This window comes from Octopus bimaculoides, chromosome 1 (genome assembly GCF_046866305.1).
Source record: "Octopus bimaculoides isolate indiv1 chromosome 1, ASM4686630v1, whole genome shotgun sequence".
Taxonomy (NCBI): domain Eukaryota; kingdom Metazoa; phylum Mollusca; class Cephalopoda; order Octopoda; family Octopodidae; genus Octopus; species Octopus bimaculoides.
In genome coordinates, this window is record NC_142928.1 from 162,053,872 (window position 1) to 162,072,322 (window position 18,451).

The 18,451-nt window shown below is 33.4% G+C and overlaps 1 protein-coding gene across 5 annotated transcripts in view; it reads left to right on the forward strand.

The window, feature by feature from the left end:
* Positions 1-1,294: 1,294 nt before the first annotated feature.
* LOC106884418 (activating signal cointegrator 1 complex subunit 3) overlaps positions 1,295-18,451 on the forward strand; it is a 491,782-nt gene continuing 474,625 nt past the window's right edge. The window contains exons 1-6 of one of the 5 annotated variants that reach the window (XM_052972249.2): positions 1,295-1,368; positions 5,410-5,548; positions 7,156-7,411; positions 10,314-10,888; positions 14,845-14,965; positions 17,404-17,462. In XM_052972249.2, coding sequence (XP_052828209.1) covers positions 7,156-7,411; positions 10,314-10,888; positions 14,845-14,965; positions 17,404-17,462 — 1,011 coding nt within the window. In that variant the 5' untranslated portion in view covers positions 1,295-1,368; positions 5,410-5,548. Of the gene's footprint in view, positions 1,369-2,788; positions 3,108-5,409; positions 5,549-6,111; positions 6,202-7,155; positions 7,412-8,353; positions 8,488-10,313; positions 10,889-14,844; positions 14,966-17,403; positions 17,463-18,451 lie in introns of those variants that run through there. The other 4 variants (XM_014935791.3, XM_014935790.3, XM_052972252.2 and 1 more) reach the window with 4 other exon arrangements.

Here is an 18,451-nt window from a genome sequence, read left to right on the forward strand (position 1 = left end):
CCAAAAAAATTACCAGATTCGTTATCTCTGTATTTTTCTACTGGATTCTTTCTTTCTTTCTTTTTTGGTGGACTAGTATCGAAAGATCGCCTTAGGACTTATTCTTTGTAAGCCTAGTACTTATTCTATCGGTCTCTTTTGCCAAACCACTAAGCAAAATCGTATTCTCCTATACTGCAAACATATAAATCCGAAAAAAATCTGATAGTAATAAAAACCACCGAAAACAGGTGGTGTACACATTCTTTACCTTTGTCATGAAGTTGATCGTCGACGCACTCTAATCACAGGTTTATGTTTACGTGCTATCCTGTCATTTTGCCCTCCATTTCTTTTTCTGCCGCTATCACAAAGTCGTCTGCTTTCCGAAGCTGATTGATCTGCTAATTGGTCTTCCATTCAGACACTCTCGATTTACTTTCCTCATCTCGCCACCCGTATAGTGCTCTTCTCTTTGCAAGCCCTATACTAAACAATTTTACAAGTCCTTTATTCCCAGAACGTTAGTCCTTTCCAATTCTTTCACTGCATGTTTGTTTTTTCATCAGCTGTCCAAGAGTAACATCAATCACACCGATCTCACAGGCCTCGGAGTCTTCGATGACTATAGGTACAGACCCTTCTTCTAGATCAACTATTATCCCTTCTTTTCAGTTTGGGTACTTCTTGAAAGTCGAGCCGGTGGATCGTTTCAACGTCTACCATTTACGTTTTGGGTTTTAAATCCTGCTGGGGGTTAATTTACTGTTTTAAGTTTACCGTTTTAACCTTCTGTGTTTTATAAAATGATTTACTAGTCCAATACTGGGGTTGGTTGAATATTCTTATAAGCGATCATGTAGATATGTGCACCACTTAGACTTTTGTCAACCAGCAGTTATTATGAAAGTGATGTCTTTAAACTTGCATATTGATAGACATCGTTTATCACTCTCAGTAATATAATCATTAGTTTCTTTAATAATGAAAATGAAGACAAATCATCAAAACATTATTTAAAACAGTAATCAATTTAAAGAACTAACAGCAAAAACAAGTGAACTTTTATAGCTTCCTTTCAAATGAAAACCTAAGTCGAAGAACCAGAATAGTGAACTGGCAAAATCGTTAGAGGGCCGGACAAAATACCTTGATATATTTCTTCCAGCTCATTATGTCCTGATGGAAAACGAGAAGACAAAGGTGACTATGTTACGCTCGCATATCAGCTCGTCGAACGGATTTATTTACAGAGGGCGGACGGATTAACTTTTCAAGGAAACTAATTTGAAGTGTAACCGATTGCAATTTCTCCGGTGTTGTGTGCACATGCGTGTAAGGTAAACGTTAACAAGTTGGAAGCAGGCGACACTTACCATAAGACTTTCAGTAAGTTGGGAAATATGTTAAAAATACATCTTTTTGACGAATATTCGCTTAGATTTTATCATTTATTTTATTTTTCTTTGATTGTCAGGAATAGTTGACTTTAGTTTTGAAGTGATAATATGAGAACTTGAAAAATATGTTAACTTTTTTTCTCTTAGTTTCTGTTTGATTTTACTTTTACATATAAAACATTTGGCAAAAAGATATTTCCCGAAGGAAATATTTTTTCCAAACGTTATACCTTTTCATTTCTCTATACTTTTTTTTGTGTGTGTTTACAATCAGAATTTCTTAATTAAACAGTAATTCAGTAAAAAAAATGAAACAAGACAAACAACATAATTTACAAAAGTAAAAAGTAATGGAAGAATGAAAAATGAAAAAAAAAAGAAAAAGAAATAGAAGATTTAAAAGAAAATGGAAATTAGCAAATAGATAATCAAAATAGCGGCATACACACTTCTTCAGCAATATATCACTCCATGAAAACTTGTGTTTTCTGAAAAAATTTGGGAACCCCCTCCACCTCATTCCTATTGACGATTGTTGACATAATATTAAGTTTCTCATCAAAAAGAAAAACATTAACTTTGCTAGTAAATAATTTTATGTAATACAACAACAATAATAATCATTATTCCTAGTATAGGCACAAGGCCCGAAATTTGTGGGGATGGGTTAGTCGATGTAATCGACGGTGATGACTGATTGGTACTTTATTTTATCGATCTGTAAAAGATGAAAGGCAATGTTGACCTCGGTGGGATGTGAACTCGGGATGTAGAGAGCGGGAATAAGTACCGCAGGGTATTTTGCCCGACTCTAACCATTTCTCCCAAACCATTATTTTGATTCTGCCAGCGAATCATTTGGAAAGGGAAACTGTGAAAGTTTACCACTTGTTTTTGTGGTTAATTCTTTAGATAATCTGTCTTAACTGTCATTATTAAAAAAAAATAAAATAAAAAGACTAATTGTATTACTGAGACTGATAAATAATGTCTATTTTATGAAAATAATCCACTAAAACTCGAAGATATGAAACGATTTGTCACCATTTCATACTTTGGATATAAATCAGTGGTTCTCAACGGGGGTCCATTTAAGATTTTAAAATTTATCGGCGATAAATTAGTCATAATTCTACAATATACAAAATATTGTAACAAATTTTTAAATAATATTTAATTAAATAAATTTTTAATAATATTTACTTATAAAACTATGAAAGAATTTTTTAAACATAGAATGGCTAGGAGTAAAATAGGAATTCAAAGGGGGTCCATAGATAAAAAAATACTCTCAGAAATAGTATTAATAACATAAGGTTTCCTTTTGCTTCTATGGAACCCACATTTATTCGAAGAAAAAATAGGTTTATTTTCCATTTTTCATTTTGCCATGTCTCTTTTTATAAAGTAAAACTGAAAACTGATGACCCATAAACAACTATTGCACCATCCATTTACCTAATGTATTTGAGTTTTACAAACTGCACAAGAACTCAGATTCATTTAACAGAAGGAAACGAACCAATTTCTATGTCCCGTTAATAGTTTTTTTGAAAGGGAAGTGAAAAGACGAACACTTTAGAAAGAGTGAAAGTGAGCTAAAAAAAGTGAAAGAGAGATTCTGCGCGGTTGCACGGCTTTCTGGAAATAGCACCCAAGTCTCCCTCAAATTGCACAACCGTCTGAAACAGTTGTGGGCAACATACGGCCCACGGAATTTTCTAAATGGTACGTCTAGCAAAAAAAATTATCTTAAATTTCTTAGTGCGTTTGCCTGATGATGATCCATGTTTCATGCGACCCGCTTTATATTGTCCATATCTAGTCCCCCCCAAAAAAACATTGTATGAAATAGTCCTAGACACGAAGCACATATTCGTCACCTCTGCCAACAACGTTAGGGTGGAAGAAAATATAAGCTAACGGGACATAAAAATAAGTTCGTTTCCTTCTGTTAAATGAACCTGAATTCTTGTGCAGTTAGTGAGAACACATTTGGTCGTAGGTCTTTTTGACCAGGACTGACCTGCAGATCACCCAGTAGCGACTGGGGCAGCTAGGGTGCTCGATCTGCTGCAAACCTCCCTCAAATCGCAACTTACTGTCTAGATATGATATAAATAAGACAGGATGGTCACGGTTGGAACTCCTTTGGTCGCAGGTCTTGATCAGAGCCGACTTGGGTTATCAACAGCCGAATCACTAATTCAACATGTCAAAAGCCCTACCGCTATTGTGCGTTTACAGCTTGATCGTAACTGATTCTGCGAAATGCTTTTTTTTTAATGCACTCGTTAAACCAGTCATATAGTTGAGGACCCTATGTGGAAATCAAAACAAATTGTGTCGAGGGAAGAGTCGTGTAAAATACATGATAATCTTCTAAAATACATAACATATCGTTTCATTGTTGTTATTATTATTATTATTATTATTATTATTATCTTCTTCTTTTACAATAGTGCATATTACAATATATATTATTTTCGCTTTGCAACTTTAATAATAACATTCCGATCCAAAACTGATTACCCAGTGTAATAAAATTGGTAATTGCTATGACTTGCAATTTGGCTTAATATAAAAGTTTTTCAGTTCCACAAAAACTTTCAGTTTGTGTTGGCTACTCTTATACATTATTATTGTTGTTGAAGTGGAAAATTATCTAACAGACGCACATTTAGATTTATGGATATATGTGTCTGTGTTGAACAATTTTTCATTTAAATGTAACTAGTTCTGTAAAGAATGAATTAGAAACGTTTGAATAATTTAAATATAAAACCTGAACACGGCTGTATTTTTAATAAAAAGAATGTTTAGGTAATAAATAGATGTATATAAAAACTTAAATGAAACCAAAGAAATTTATATCAGGAAGTTAACGTTTGTTATAACAGGAGGAATAGAACTTAATGGAATATATATATATATATATATATAGGCAATCTTTTGACACGCTTGCTTTCATCGAAAGATCGCCATACAAATACACACTTAAGATTTTTAATCGATAAAAGTTACAAAGTGGCTCAAAGGCCAAGTGTTTCGTGCGTGACACGTTTAATGAAGTACTATGCATGAAACTCAGTCCTTGAGTCACTTTGTAACTTCTGCCGATTAAAAATAATTAAAAGAATATTAGAAAGTAACTACATTCCTTCTTTCGCAGTCAAGCTAAACTGAAAAACTTCTAAACCAAACCAAAAGTCTTGTTTTAATGTTTATTAATTACACTCGACGAATTATGATTCACTTTTTCTATTTATTCAGTCGGCATGTTTTCCCGCTGTATACAGGTATCAATGTTTTAAAATATAAATGATTTCATAGATTTAGAGTTGAAATTCTTTACATTTACTGCAGCTCAAGTTTCAAATATTAAATGTTTTTCTGGTGACTTTAACTGGTGTATAAAAAATTTCACTACCTAACGTATGTCTGTGACACGTAAAAAGCACCCAGCCACACTCTGTATAGTGGTTGGCGTTAGGAAGAGCTTCCAGCTATAGAAACCATACTATAACAGACTATTGGAGTCTGGACAATAATGCTCCCTTCTCTCCTTCATGACATATTGTTGACATTCTGATTGTTTTGCACATACGCAATTTATTACTGAACGACATCTGTCCTAATTGTTATACTGCACTTCACTGAACAAATCAATGAATGATAAACTAAAGAATGATAACCAGCTGTACTGTTTACACAGACTGTAGCATCTAAAGTGTTATTACTTGTTGGTTACTCTCAACTATTTTACTGAATAATCAATACTGTATTTAAAAACAAAAACAAAAGGAAAAATAAAGCCCAAAACACAGTTAATTAACCAGAGATGTCATCTGCATGTAATCAACAGTTGACTATAGGTGAACTTACATCATAGAGAGCTTTAATAATCTAACTAGAAATTCTAATGTCATCAAGAGAGGAAAATAGCTGAATAACTAATATTATTTTATTCTGTATTTCTAATTAGATTTTTGATGCTCTGCATTTGATATGTTCATTTTTACTTTTTCAGTGCTATAGGTCTTCTTAACCCTTTTGGTACTGACCCTCCTAAAACTGCCCTGATTCTGTGATGCAAAATTCATATCTAAAAACTTCCAAGAAAATTTCATGTTAATTTATGCTCCACACACCAGCTTCATAATGACAAAGTAATTTTACTAAATTCTTCATTATTTAAAAAATTAATTGGAATTAAGACAATGAATTTCAACAGAAATATAGTGACAAAAGAGTTAAGCAGAACTGACTGACTCTATACTTAGTAACAACAATGCAAGGATTTCTTTGAGGTAACCAACTTCTTGTTGATTATCAAAAAAAGTTCTAGGACTGTCAGTTAATTTACATGTATTGAATTCATCATCATCATCATCGTTTAACGTCTGCTTTCCATGCTAGCATGGGTTGGACGATTTGACTGAGGATTGGCATGCCAGAAGGCTGCACCAGGCTCCAATCTGATCTGGCAGAGTTTCTACAGCTGGATGCCCTTCCTAATACCAACCACTCCAAGAGTGTAGTGGGTGCTTTTACGTGCCACCAGCACGAGGGCCAGTCAAACAGTACTGGCAACGGCCACGCTCAAAAGGTGATTTTTACGTGCCATCTGCACGGGAGCCAGTCCAGCGGCACTGGCAACGACCTCATCCTTTTTCCTTACCTCTTCCTCTGTAACTTGTCAAATACAGCAGCTGACATTTGTCTCTCATAGGTCAATGACTGAACACAATTGGCAGGACAACTGATTATTTAACGTCCATTTTCCATGCTGTCATAGGTTGGACAGTTTGGCTGAAAACTGGTAAGTTGCACTAGGTTCCAGTCTGATTTGGCATGGTTTCTACAGCTGGATCCCCTTCCTAACACCAACCACTCCAAAAGCGTAGTTGGTGCTTTTTACATGTCACTGGTATGGGTACCAGTTACGAAATACCAGCATGTGCCATGACTACAATCTTACTTAGCTTGACAGTTCTTCTCAAGCACAGTATATTGCCAAGGGTCTCAGTCACTTGTCACTGCCTCTGTGAGGCCCGAAGTTCAGCAAGTGCTTTTTCCATGCCGCCACCACAAGTGCCATTTGTGCAACACTGGCATCAGTCATGACTATGATTTCACCTCGCTTAACAGGTCTTCTGAAGCACGGCATATTGCTGGAGGGGGGGGTAGGAAGGAGAGGTAGATAGGGGAGGGGAAGGAGAGGTAGTGGTAAGTGAAATGTGTCATTTTTTTTTAACTAAGCTTTTTTCCTCTGTTACTTAGCTGGTCCGTAAGACTTTTACGTGATTAATCGATGGGAAAGGCGAAGAAGGAAAGGAAAAGGAGAGAGAAAAAGAGGGTAAAGTGAGGAGCGAGAGAAAAAGGGGGAGAGTACTGTGTCTATAAAATTGTGCGTAAAGTATATAAAGTGCATTAAGTAACTCTCATATTCTAATTTCCATCACTTTTCAATGATTAGTAGATAAGCAACTATTTCTCCATACAGACACAACACAGGCTATACTTCCAGACTTTTTGGATAAAGTTTTCAGAAATAACCCAATAAGTTGACCATTAATTCCATGCAATATTCACAGGTCCCTCTAGTTCGTGATAAACTTTATCTTTAAGCATATTTCTAAAGATTTGCTTGTCATCTATTATACAGACCATTCTTTGTAAATATAATTAACCATTCTTTGTAAATATATATTAGAAAACATGCATTATTTGATTAATTCATTTTACTGAATGAAAACGATTTCATTTTAAACAGATGGCTTCCGTTGCCTGTGATACTCTTCCACGCCTGAGTAGTGCATTGCGAGCCTTCTCCAATGTATCAGCTGAAGTATCTACATATGATAAAAGAAACAGAGAATTATTCAGCAAAAGGCTCCGAAGGGCCAAAGAACAGAATGAAGAAGAAAGTTGGTCCAAGCTGGTTACTATTATAAAGAAAAATGCCATTGTTGACCAGGCAGAATTGCAAGTATCTTTAAAAGAACTGAAAGACAGAGCAAAAGATATTGGTAAATATTTTATAATTTTCAAAGAAAATAAGTGGCAGTGTAAATGACACTAATCCTTTTTCATTAATATCAGTTCACAACTTTTATATATTAATTTAAAAGAAGGACTAGTGTCATTTAAAAATCTTGCTTGAAGACAAACAGTTAATATTTTCTAAAAGTGATTTTAAATTTAAAGAAAAAGACTATAGTCTAGAGGTACAAGAATGCATGTTTATCTTTCATTTTTTTGTTTTTGGTAACATTCGTAATGTTATTAATATTTAGTGTTTGTAAGGCAGTGAGTTGGCAGTATTGTTAGCATGCTGGGCAAAATGCTTTTTGTCCATCTTTATGTTCTGAGTTCAAATTCTACCAAGGTCGTCTTTGCATTTCATCTTTTCAGGGATCAATAAAATAAATACCAGTTGAACACTGGGATCAGTGTAATCAACTTATCCCATCCACCTGTGCCAAAATCTGAAACCAATATTTAGTGACTCTATTCTTTCTTGTTATTAGACATAGTTAGTTGTCTAACATTGCTGGCTTGTGATGACTCTACAATTTACTACTAATTTAATTCTAATTATATTCATCTTTAGCCCTAATTCTTCATTTTAAACTTCTTTCAAGTCTTTTAAACAATTAGTCCTAAAGACATTATATATTGAACTCTCTCAAAATGTTTTCAACAAGCAGAATGAAAAGGATTTAGTTGAACAAAGATTCTGAATAAACAGCTTAGATTTCTCAATGAGTCTAATGCCAATTCTGACCTAAATAGCTCTCAAATCATTCATTCACAACTATCTTTCTTCATGGTAGAATTTGTTATTTATCACATAAATTTGTTGCAACTGATTCATCAGAATGGCAGATGAACTCTTTGTCTTAGAACAAGTTAAATTGCATTTTATTCACCTCCGCTCTGGAATTAAAGTGACTGAATATATAAAGGCTCCGAAGGGCCAAAGAACAGAATGAAGAAGAAAGTTGGTCCAAGCTGGTTACTATTATAAAGAAAAATGCCATTGTTGACCAGGCAGAATTGCAAGTATCTTTAAAAGAACTGAAAGACAGAGCAAAAGATATTGGTAAATATTTTATAATTTTCAAAGAAAATAAGTGGCAGTGTAAATGACACTAATCCTTTTTCATTAATATCAGTTCACAACTTTTATATATTAATTTAAAAGAAGGACTAGTGTCATTTAAAAATCTTGCTTGAAGACAAACAGTTAATATTTTCTAAAAGTGATTTTAAATTTAAAGAAAAAGACTATAGTCTAGAGGTACAAGAATGCATGTTTATCTTTCATTTTTTTGTTTTTGGTAACATTCGTAATGTTATTAATATTTAGTGTTTGTAAGGCAGTGAGTTGGCAGTATTGTTAGCATGCTGGGCAAAATGCTTTTTGTCCATCTTTATGTTCTGAGTTCAAATTCTACCAAGGTCGTCTTTGCATTTCATCTTTTCAGGGATCAATAAAATAAATACCAGTTGAACACTGGGATCAGTGTAATCAACTTATCCCATCCACCTGTGCCAAAATCTGAAACCAATATTTAGTGACTCTATTCTTTCTTGTTATTAGACATAGTTAGTTGTCTAACATTGCTGGCTTGTGATGACTCTACAATTTACTACTAATTTAATTCTAATTATATTCATCTTTAGCCCTAATTCTTCATTTTAAACTTCTTTCAAGTCTTTTAAACAATTAGTCCTAAAGACATTATATATTGAACTCTCTCAAAATGTTTTCAACAAGCAGAATGAAAAGGATTTAGTTGAACAAAGATTCTGAATAAACAGCTTAGATTTCTCAATGAGTCTAATGCCAATTCTGACCTAAATAGCTCTCAAATCATTCATTCACAACTATCTTTCTTCATGGTAGAATTTGTTATTTATCACATAAATTTGTTGCAACTGATTCATCAGAATGGCAGATGAACTCTTTGTCTTAGAACAAGTTAAATTGCATTTTATTCACCTCCGCTCTGGAATTAAAGTGACTGAATATATAACGTTTAATCTTTTAGCGCTTAAAATGGCCATATCTGGCCCAAATATTCTACTTTTTTTCTTCTTTATTTTGCATTCAAACCAGCCTGATCTGGCCTCTCCCACCTATCCTACAATGTCATTCTAGAAATAAACAGTCAAATCATCAAAATTTCAAAGCTATGAAATAATGCATGATTAATTCAAAACAATGTGAATAAATAAGCATTATATTTGACAGAGATATCTGAATGCTAAAGAATTAAGCTAAGTTCTTGAGTATAAATCTCATTTGTAGCATTGGAGCTGGACATTTAACTTATCTGTCAGGATTAGGTTTCAGATCTGATAATGTTATTTATAATAAACTCAGGTGCACACAGTTTATTTCATTTCTGTTTAATGCTTTGAAAATCTGACTAAACACTGAGACATGTATGATTAAATAGACTCAAAAGATGCTGGTATTAGTCTGCATCATCAAGATTCTATTATACATTAAAATCAATAAAAAGAGTACTTTTTACTGAAGAAGGACTCTGTCTGAAACTGGATTTTCCATTCTGTCACAGCAAGTTCACGGTAGTCTTTTAATCAAGTTTATTAAACACTCAGACAATTGCATTTATTTTAAGTAATTGATTCAGTTTTAGATTGTCATTTTTGTGTGTATGTGTTAAACAAATGCAAGGAGTGCTGAAAAGTTCCTGGCTTTAAGGGTATTCTGAAAGGCCTGGTTGGAGGCCCAACCTTCCAAGTTCTTTTACAGTTTTTAAGTGGGTGAATCTGAGAGGAGAATATATTGAATAAAATCGTAATTAACTGATCCACCTGTATTTTTTTTTTTTTTTTTTACTCAAAGTCAGGAACTTAATATTCTGTTATTGTATAAACAACTTTTTTTCTTTGCAGTTGGTCATGATTCAAACATGGAAACAATAGAAAGTGCTGCTTTTTTTCTTTTCCAAACATTCCAAAATGTTCAAATGGTTGGACATAGTGAAAGTGTAAAGTTGCGTAGCATATTTGGTCCTTTTCCAGCCACCGTAGCATCTTCAGCTTGTCAAATAGTTTCCAGAATTACATCATGGCTTCCTGAATACTCTGCTGATTTGTTTGCATATTCTAATTCTTGTGAAAAAAATTCTGAAAAACAGAATGAAGAATTTGGAAACAATGTGAAATTTTCTGTTGAGCCTTTGATTTCAGTGGAAATGAATTATTCAAGCTCAGAATCTGAGGATGAAGTTGATTCTAGTCTGTTGTCATTGAAATACCAATGTAACAAAGATCAAACTGCTTTAAGGACACCAGATGGTAAAGCAGATTCAAAACAAGACAATTTCAATACTTCAGCGTTAATATCTGAAGTGAAAAAGCATTTTAACAATGAAAGCTACGTTCTTGGAATGACAATTGAAAATCTTTGTTCTAACCTCTTTGACTTTCTATCATCTTCCAAATCTGATGATGCTCTACAGAATGATGTAAGTTTATACCAATATTTTTATTCAAATATTTTGTCGAAATAATTTCAAATTTGATTTACTTTGTTCATTTTTATGAATAATCTTAATAGTACTGTTGAGTCCTCTTAATTGCATAATTTTTGGAACCAGAATGTTGGGCATTAAATTTACAGGTTAATTGCCTTTACTAATAGCATCAATTTTGGTTATGATTATTTCAGATATTTAGTGAAAATTGACGACATGTAGCATAGAATGAGCATGAATGAAGTGATTCTAGAAGCTTCCATTTTCATAAGTTAAAAATGATAGTGGTCTGTATTTTGATTACAAATAACTGATATCAAAAGAATCAGCAGTATTCAAGTTATTTTTAGTATTTCAATGAATTAAAGACTGTGGAAACTCAGATTCCAATGTAATTTTTAATTTTTAATTGTGTAGCTTTATATATCTTTGTTGTAGATTAAAATAATAAAAAGTTTTGAATCAAACACTAGACACTATAGACCTTTTCTGTTTGGCTGCACCTGTGGAAATTTTAAAATTTGGTTTGTCAGTGTAATTTTCCATGCTAAATCTCAGGGGATAATTCACTTTTTCCAGAAACTTTTTTCCTTTAAGTTACTGAGGTTTAGAGTTTCATCATTTTTACCTAGTCAGAAAACAGGATTTGGAAGTTGTCATTTTGTGTGACAGCATGTGTTGTCAACTGTAAACATGCCATAACTTTTAACCCATCATAATTTTTTTTTTTTTTTTTTGGAATTTTCAGAAAATTTTTACACAGGAATCCATACAATTATGCAAAAAAAAAAAAAAATTGGTGCATGATTTAAGGTCTATTTAGCTATTATTTTTAGCATATCTCATGACTACCATTTAATAAGTGAAAAATGACCGCATGAGTATGCATTTTGGTAATAGCTTAGCTAGTTACCATGGAAACAGGCACCTATATGTCTGTATTAGCTATATGTATTGGCTAAAATTTTTGAAAATTTGCAAACTTTAGAAGTTATTAACTCTTTATTTATTGATTTATAGCAAAAATGAATTCCATGTCAATGATTCCCTTACAAACCTTCACCAATATGCCAAATATGAAATCAATTAAAACAAAAATTGAAGAAATTGAAAAGTAGCAGCCAAAGACAAAGAATCTGACAAATTTTGTTATATGATTTATTTAATGTGTTAGAATTAGTGCAATTAATTTTTCTGTTAATCTGTTTGAAGTTCGTTGTTATTAATGATCAATTCAAAGTGTATGAAAATCAATGTCTGGCTAAGCTTAGGTAATTAAAGAATAGCAAAGGGAACTGATAAACCTCATATGGGGATAAATCAAGCAAGTATAGTGTAATGCATCTTACTAAAAATATTATTTGTACTGGGTGGGACATGAGTAAATTTTGTGTACACAAAGCATACTTTAAATAAAAAAAAAAGTTTATTCTTACTTAATTATATAATCTCTACATTGATTAAATTATGAATACAGGCATGTGTGATTAAGAAATTTGAATATGAACCACATGGTCTTGGGTTCAGTCCCACTGCTTGGCAACTTGGGCTGACCTTGTGAGTGGATTTTGTTGATGGAAACTGAAAGAAGCTTGACATATACACACACATGTGTGTGTGTGTGTATTTGTGTCTCCTAGTCTTGACATTGTGTGAGAGTTATTAACAAGTTATTAACAAGCCATCTCATAAACTGTTGTTCATTTCCAATCTTCCATGCAAACACATCCAGTTACCTTGTTTGGAAACAAGCAAAGGTTGGTGATAGGCAGGGCATCCAGTCATAGAAAATCTGCCTCAACAAATTCCATTTAACCCATACAAGCATGGAAAAGTAGATATTTAAATGATGATGGTGATGATGAAATGTACATGTATCAAAGCAAAATCTTTACTGCTAATATTGGAAAGGATAAAGATCCCCTTTGGTCTTGAATGACCATGGATTGCACCCAGGAAGTTCCCCTCCAAGGCACAAGTCCAGGCAAGGTTGTTTATGGAAGACCAGCATTCACTCATGCATACCAGCCTCCCCTCTCCATATTCAGTACTTTATCAAATATTGTTATTGAAAATTGGCTGAGGACTAAGCCATGTCCACTGACTAATGTCAGCTCTAGTTACATCTTACTGATGTTGTTAATTGTTGTAATCCTTTGTCAGACTGTTATAACATCCACTCCGGTATAGTAGTATAGTTAGTTAGACAAGTAAGATATGACTATTTATCTGTGACCATCTACCTCCATACTCTTTACTTGACGTCACCTTATTTGTAGTGACTAGCACATACCACTCATCATGTGGGAGGGGTGTTCCATTATTGCTATTATTTCCATAACACTAACATATTTCAGAAAACCATAAATATTAAAATTCCTACTTCCTCTATTCAGAATACATTGTTTTATAGCAATCTGGAGAAAGCTTGTTGAATCAATAATACACTAAGTCATAGCTGAAGAGGTAGCACCGTTATTTAATAATCGTTGTTAGGACCTCCTTGCTGGCACCACTTTTACTAAACTACTGATAGCTGCCATAACGATAATTTCATATTAGTAAATCAGTACTAAAGCAAGATAACTTTAGCCATGATTTTATATCTAGTAATTTTGTGTCTCCAAGTTAGGTGTGCTCATTAAGATACTAGCACTTGAGAAAGTAACTTTCCTAATTTAGAGCCATCTATTTGTTATGGCAGCGCTATCTATTTGTTTTTTTTAAAGTAGTCATTTTCTGAGAAATTGTTTTAATGACTTAACTATGATAAAATGACTGATTTGATTTAGCAGTCTACCATTTTTGTACTGGAAAGAAATGGTAAGTTTCTTAAAAAATGTATATAGACATTTTTGTTTGAGATTCAGATACATTTGTAACCGTATTTTAAATTATAACAAAATAATTATGCTGTATCTTGTAAAAAAAAAAAAAAAAAAGTCACTGTTTTCTTCTGTGAAGAAGCACTGATAATTTTATTCCCCTGAAAGATTAAGAAACCATATGCCATTCTTTACACAATGGCAAATAATAGTAAACACTGAGAATTTCTACAATGTTTGCTTGGTGAAATGAGAATCCCTCTTACCTGCAAATACTTCCACTTTTAATATTTAATCTCAGGTCCACAACTGTTACATGCTATATGTCAGGCCTAGTATTATTTCACTGTTGTCTTCACTGCAACTCAAAAAATATCTTTCTTTAAAGAGTTAACAGATTTCTGTAAGTCTATCATTAGTATTTTATATATATATATATATATATATATATATATATATATATTAATCTTTTAGATTTCCATGAGAAATTAAAAGTTTGATATTTGGGGTAAAAGGGTAGAGGCCTTCTTTGGACATGAATGACCATGAGATTGCACCTGGAAAGTTCCCCTCTGAGGCACAAGTCCAGACAAAAGTTGTTTGTAGAAGGCCAGCAGTTGTCCATGCATACCAGTCTCCCCTCTCTATACTACCAATGTTGTCCAAGGGAAAGGCAAAGGCTGGTACAGTTTGGCACCAATGATGTTGTAACTTATTTCTACAGTTGAGTGAACTGGAGCAATGTGAAATAAAGTGTCTTACTCAAGAACACAACACACTGCCTAGTCTGGGAATCGAACTCACAACATTACAATTGTAAACCTAACACTCTAACCATTGAGCTATCATATTTTGGGTACTTGCCTTTAAATGGAGTGTGGAGAGGAAAAAGAACCTGAAACATTGGGCATTTCACAGTTCATGAAAATCAAACTTGTCAACCATGTACAAAATGTCCTGATTAATTGTTGCCATCAGACACCAACTTCTGTGGATTTACCCCTTTAATGTATAAGATTTAGTGTTTCACTTTGTATGAATCATTACATTTTTTTACTCTTCTTTTAAGGCTGTCAAAATGTCCTTACAATTAGATTATAATTTATTTTTAAACTATTCCAGCTCTTCGAATTCCTTGGCTTTGATCAATTTGAGTTAATAGAAAATCTTCTGAAGAATCGCAACAAATACCTCGATGATGCAATTTTAGTGAACAAGGGACACAAGGCTCTTTCAGTTGCTAGTGAGTATCTCTTAACTGCTTTTTCATCATCATTTATCACCCACTCTTTCATGCTTGTGTGGATCAGATAGAATTTATCAAGGCAGATATTCTACAGCCTTTCTTGTTGCTACCAAGTAAGATAATATTTCCCCATGATCAAACATGTTTTTTCATGGAAGACTAGAAATGAACAACCTTGCTTGTATGATGATGATGATCACTTACAACTATCTTGTGATAAATGGTACTCAGAAGCACACACAAACACATGCACATACAGACATATATACACATTTATATATACAATAGGCTTCTTTCACTTTCCAACTTCCAAATCAACTCACAGGACTTTGGTTGTATATATCAACCAACAATAAATAACAAATGAATGTATATAAAATACTTATTATATTAAGATAGAAAAATATTATTAAAAATATCAAAATAATAAACATTACATAATCAACCCTACGTCCATTATAATATAAGCTAACAGGAATATTATATGCAAAAACCAACTTAACGAATTTTTCGTTTAAAATACAATTTGAACGAAGTTTTAGGTTAAAATAATAAAGATAGAATTAGCACATATCTAAACGATGCATTCAGTTCTACTTATTTCATATCTTGAGGGTACATCGAGACATGTCATCACTACCGTTTTTACCTCTTTCCAGCTCTGCCCAATCACTCTCACTCTCTCTTCTAAAATGTGAGTAATCATGTAACAAAAAAAAACTATACTGTTCTAGCTCCTTCTTTCATACTTTAACTCCTCATCTCCTAGCACTCAAAGCCCCACCTTCAGGATTTGTGGTCTTGCAAGCTGCTTGGCAACCTCACATGTTGTAATGTGGTTGATGTTAGAAAGGACATCTAGTCATAAAAGCCATACCACAGCAGATATTGGAACATAATGCAGTTCTTGGATCCATCAAATCCTGTCAAACTATTGAACTAATGCCAGCAGAGGTGTTAAATGAGGATAATGATTCACTCATATACATAAATTTTAAATCAGAATTACAAATTTGGGACCTGTGTTGTCTCCAAGCAAAGTTACTCGAAAGTTTCATGCAAGATCAGATTTCCCTAAACCAGGAAAAGAGACCATATAATCATCAGGTACATTTGATTGAAACTGGATCTTCAATTTTGTTTTGGAGATCCAAAAATTTGCATCAACTCATCCAGAAAGAGCAAGGACAAAATAAACTACTTCAAGAAAGCCGGAAGATGAAAACCTGAGAAAACAATGAATTTTGAAATAACTTTATAATGGGGTCTATTATTAATTTGAAATGGAGTAAAATCGAGAATAGCTTTTCACCAATTTATATGATCTCTGCTTGCTAGCATTTTGATTTCTATCTATAGGCTCTATGGGTCTACTTCCTGTGCAATGGAGAGAGCACAATGAGCTTGAGAAGTTTTTTGATATATTCTCTGTATTAATAAGAGGGTAAAATTGCACTACTAAATTCTTCTTAGATACTTTTAGTCCTTTTATTTTTTTAATCTTCTATGCCTAGTGTAAATGACATTGGTATAGGCACAGGCATGCTCTGTGGTAAGAAGCTTGCTTCCCAACCACATGGTTCTGGGTTCAGTACCATTGTGTGGCACTTTGTCTTCTACTATAGCTTCAGGCCAACCAAAGCCTTGTGAGTGGATTTGGTAAACAGAAACTGAATGAAGCCCATTATGTGTGTGTATGTGTCTTTGTGTTTGTCCCCCATCATTACTTGACATCTAGTTTTGGTGTGTTTACATCCCTATAACTTAACAGTTCAGCAAAAAAAGATTGATAGAATATGTATCAGGTTTAAAAAAAACTTACTGGGACCAATTCATTTGACTAAAAATTCTTCAAGACAGTGCTCCAGCATGGCTGCAGTCTAATGACTGAAACAAGTGAAAGATAAAAGATATGTATTCAGCTAAGAATTTTAGACTTTTATTCAGAACAAATGTTGTGTGTAGTCCAAATTGCATTTCCTTTCTGTTGCTTGTGAGAGATGCAAAAGCAGTATTTCTGCAGCTATTTTTATAGAGGCAAGTTGTATGCTCTTTGAAGATGTACTTGGTATGTCATCAACATCAGATGTTATGTATATATTCCAAGTAAGCATGTTATGATAATTTGCATTAAAGCTTGTTTTCCTTTCATATTAGTGTTGTATGTCATACTGGTTGTATTGGTACATCATTAATATTTCTTGATTGACATATATTTTTATCTATCTCATAACTGAATAAGTTGCAAATATTTCTTTCCACGTAACTATGTTAAAATTAAGGGTAGATGTAAGTAAAAGAAATAGCAATCTTTGGTCATTCACATCATTTATTTTTATCAACTTCTTTATATGTCCTTTGTATATGAAGCATGTTCTGTATTCAGTACTTGGTTAATCTGCAAAAAACATTTAATTTCTTTCATAACTCTGCAGGGAAAAGAAATGTAGATGGTCCTTCTCGACCCATCTATGGATGCCAAGTTACAGTACAGGTATGTTTATTAATGTTTTAATACTTTCAAAAGCCAGTTATATACTTTTACTTAAACTTTTGAATTCTATTGAGTTCAGTATTGATACTTTGTGACATTTCTTTTAATCATAACATTAGTTATATTGCCAATCTTATGTCATTTTTGACAGTCTTTGGTGCCCTTCATATATCATTTTCCTCTCTAGGTATGACTGTGTGGTAAGAAGTTAGCTTCCCAACCACATGATTCCAGGTTTACTCCCACTGCAGGGCACCTTGAGCAAGTGTCTTCTACTTATAGCCTTGGGCTGACAAAAGGCTTGTGAGTAGATTTGGTAGACAGAAACTGAAAGAAGCAAAAGAGATGGATAGAATAAGTACCAAGCTTAAAAAAAAGGACTGGGGTTGATTCAGTTGAGTAAAAATTCTTCAAGGTGCAATCTAATGACTGAAACAAGTAAAAGATAACAGATTAAAGATATCCATTCTTCATCAAATCCTCCTAGGGTATTCTCAGCTCTCTTCACTCTAACCCTTGAGGTAGCTGTTTAAACTCTATGATCATGGAGACTAGCTTATTGTAGAATATATTGAACTAAAGAAGATTGGAGTGTGTTAAAAAAAAGAACTTGAATGTGAACATAGCCTGCAATAAAGTGTTGGCTAATAGCAGAAATCATATAAACCCAGAAAAGTTACTTTGGTCTGCAGATGCAGACATGACTGCATGGTTAAGAAGTTTGCCTCCCAACCACTTGTTTTAGTTTCAGTCCCACTACATGGTAACTTGGGCAAATATCTGCTTTAGCTGTGGGCCAACCAAAGCCTTATAAGTGGATTTGGTTGATGGAAACTGAAAGAAGCCCATCATATGTGTGTGTTCTTATCTTGGCATTGCATGATAGCTGCAAGTGAGTTTCTCTATGTACAGGCACTGTCATATGTTTCCAGTCTTCCAAGAAAACATATCAGGCCAAAGGGAATTATTATCTTACTTGGAAATAGGTC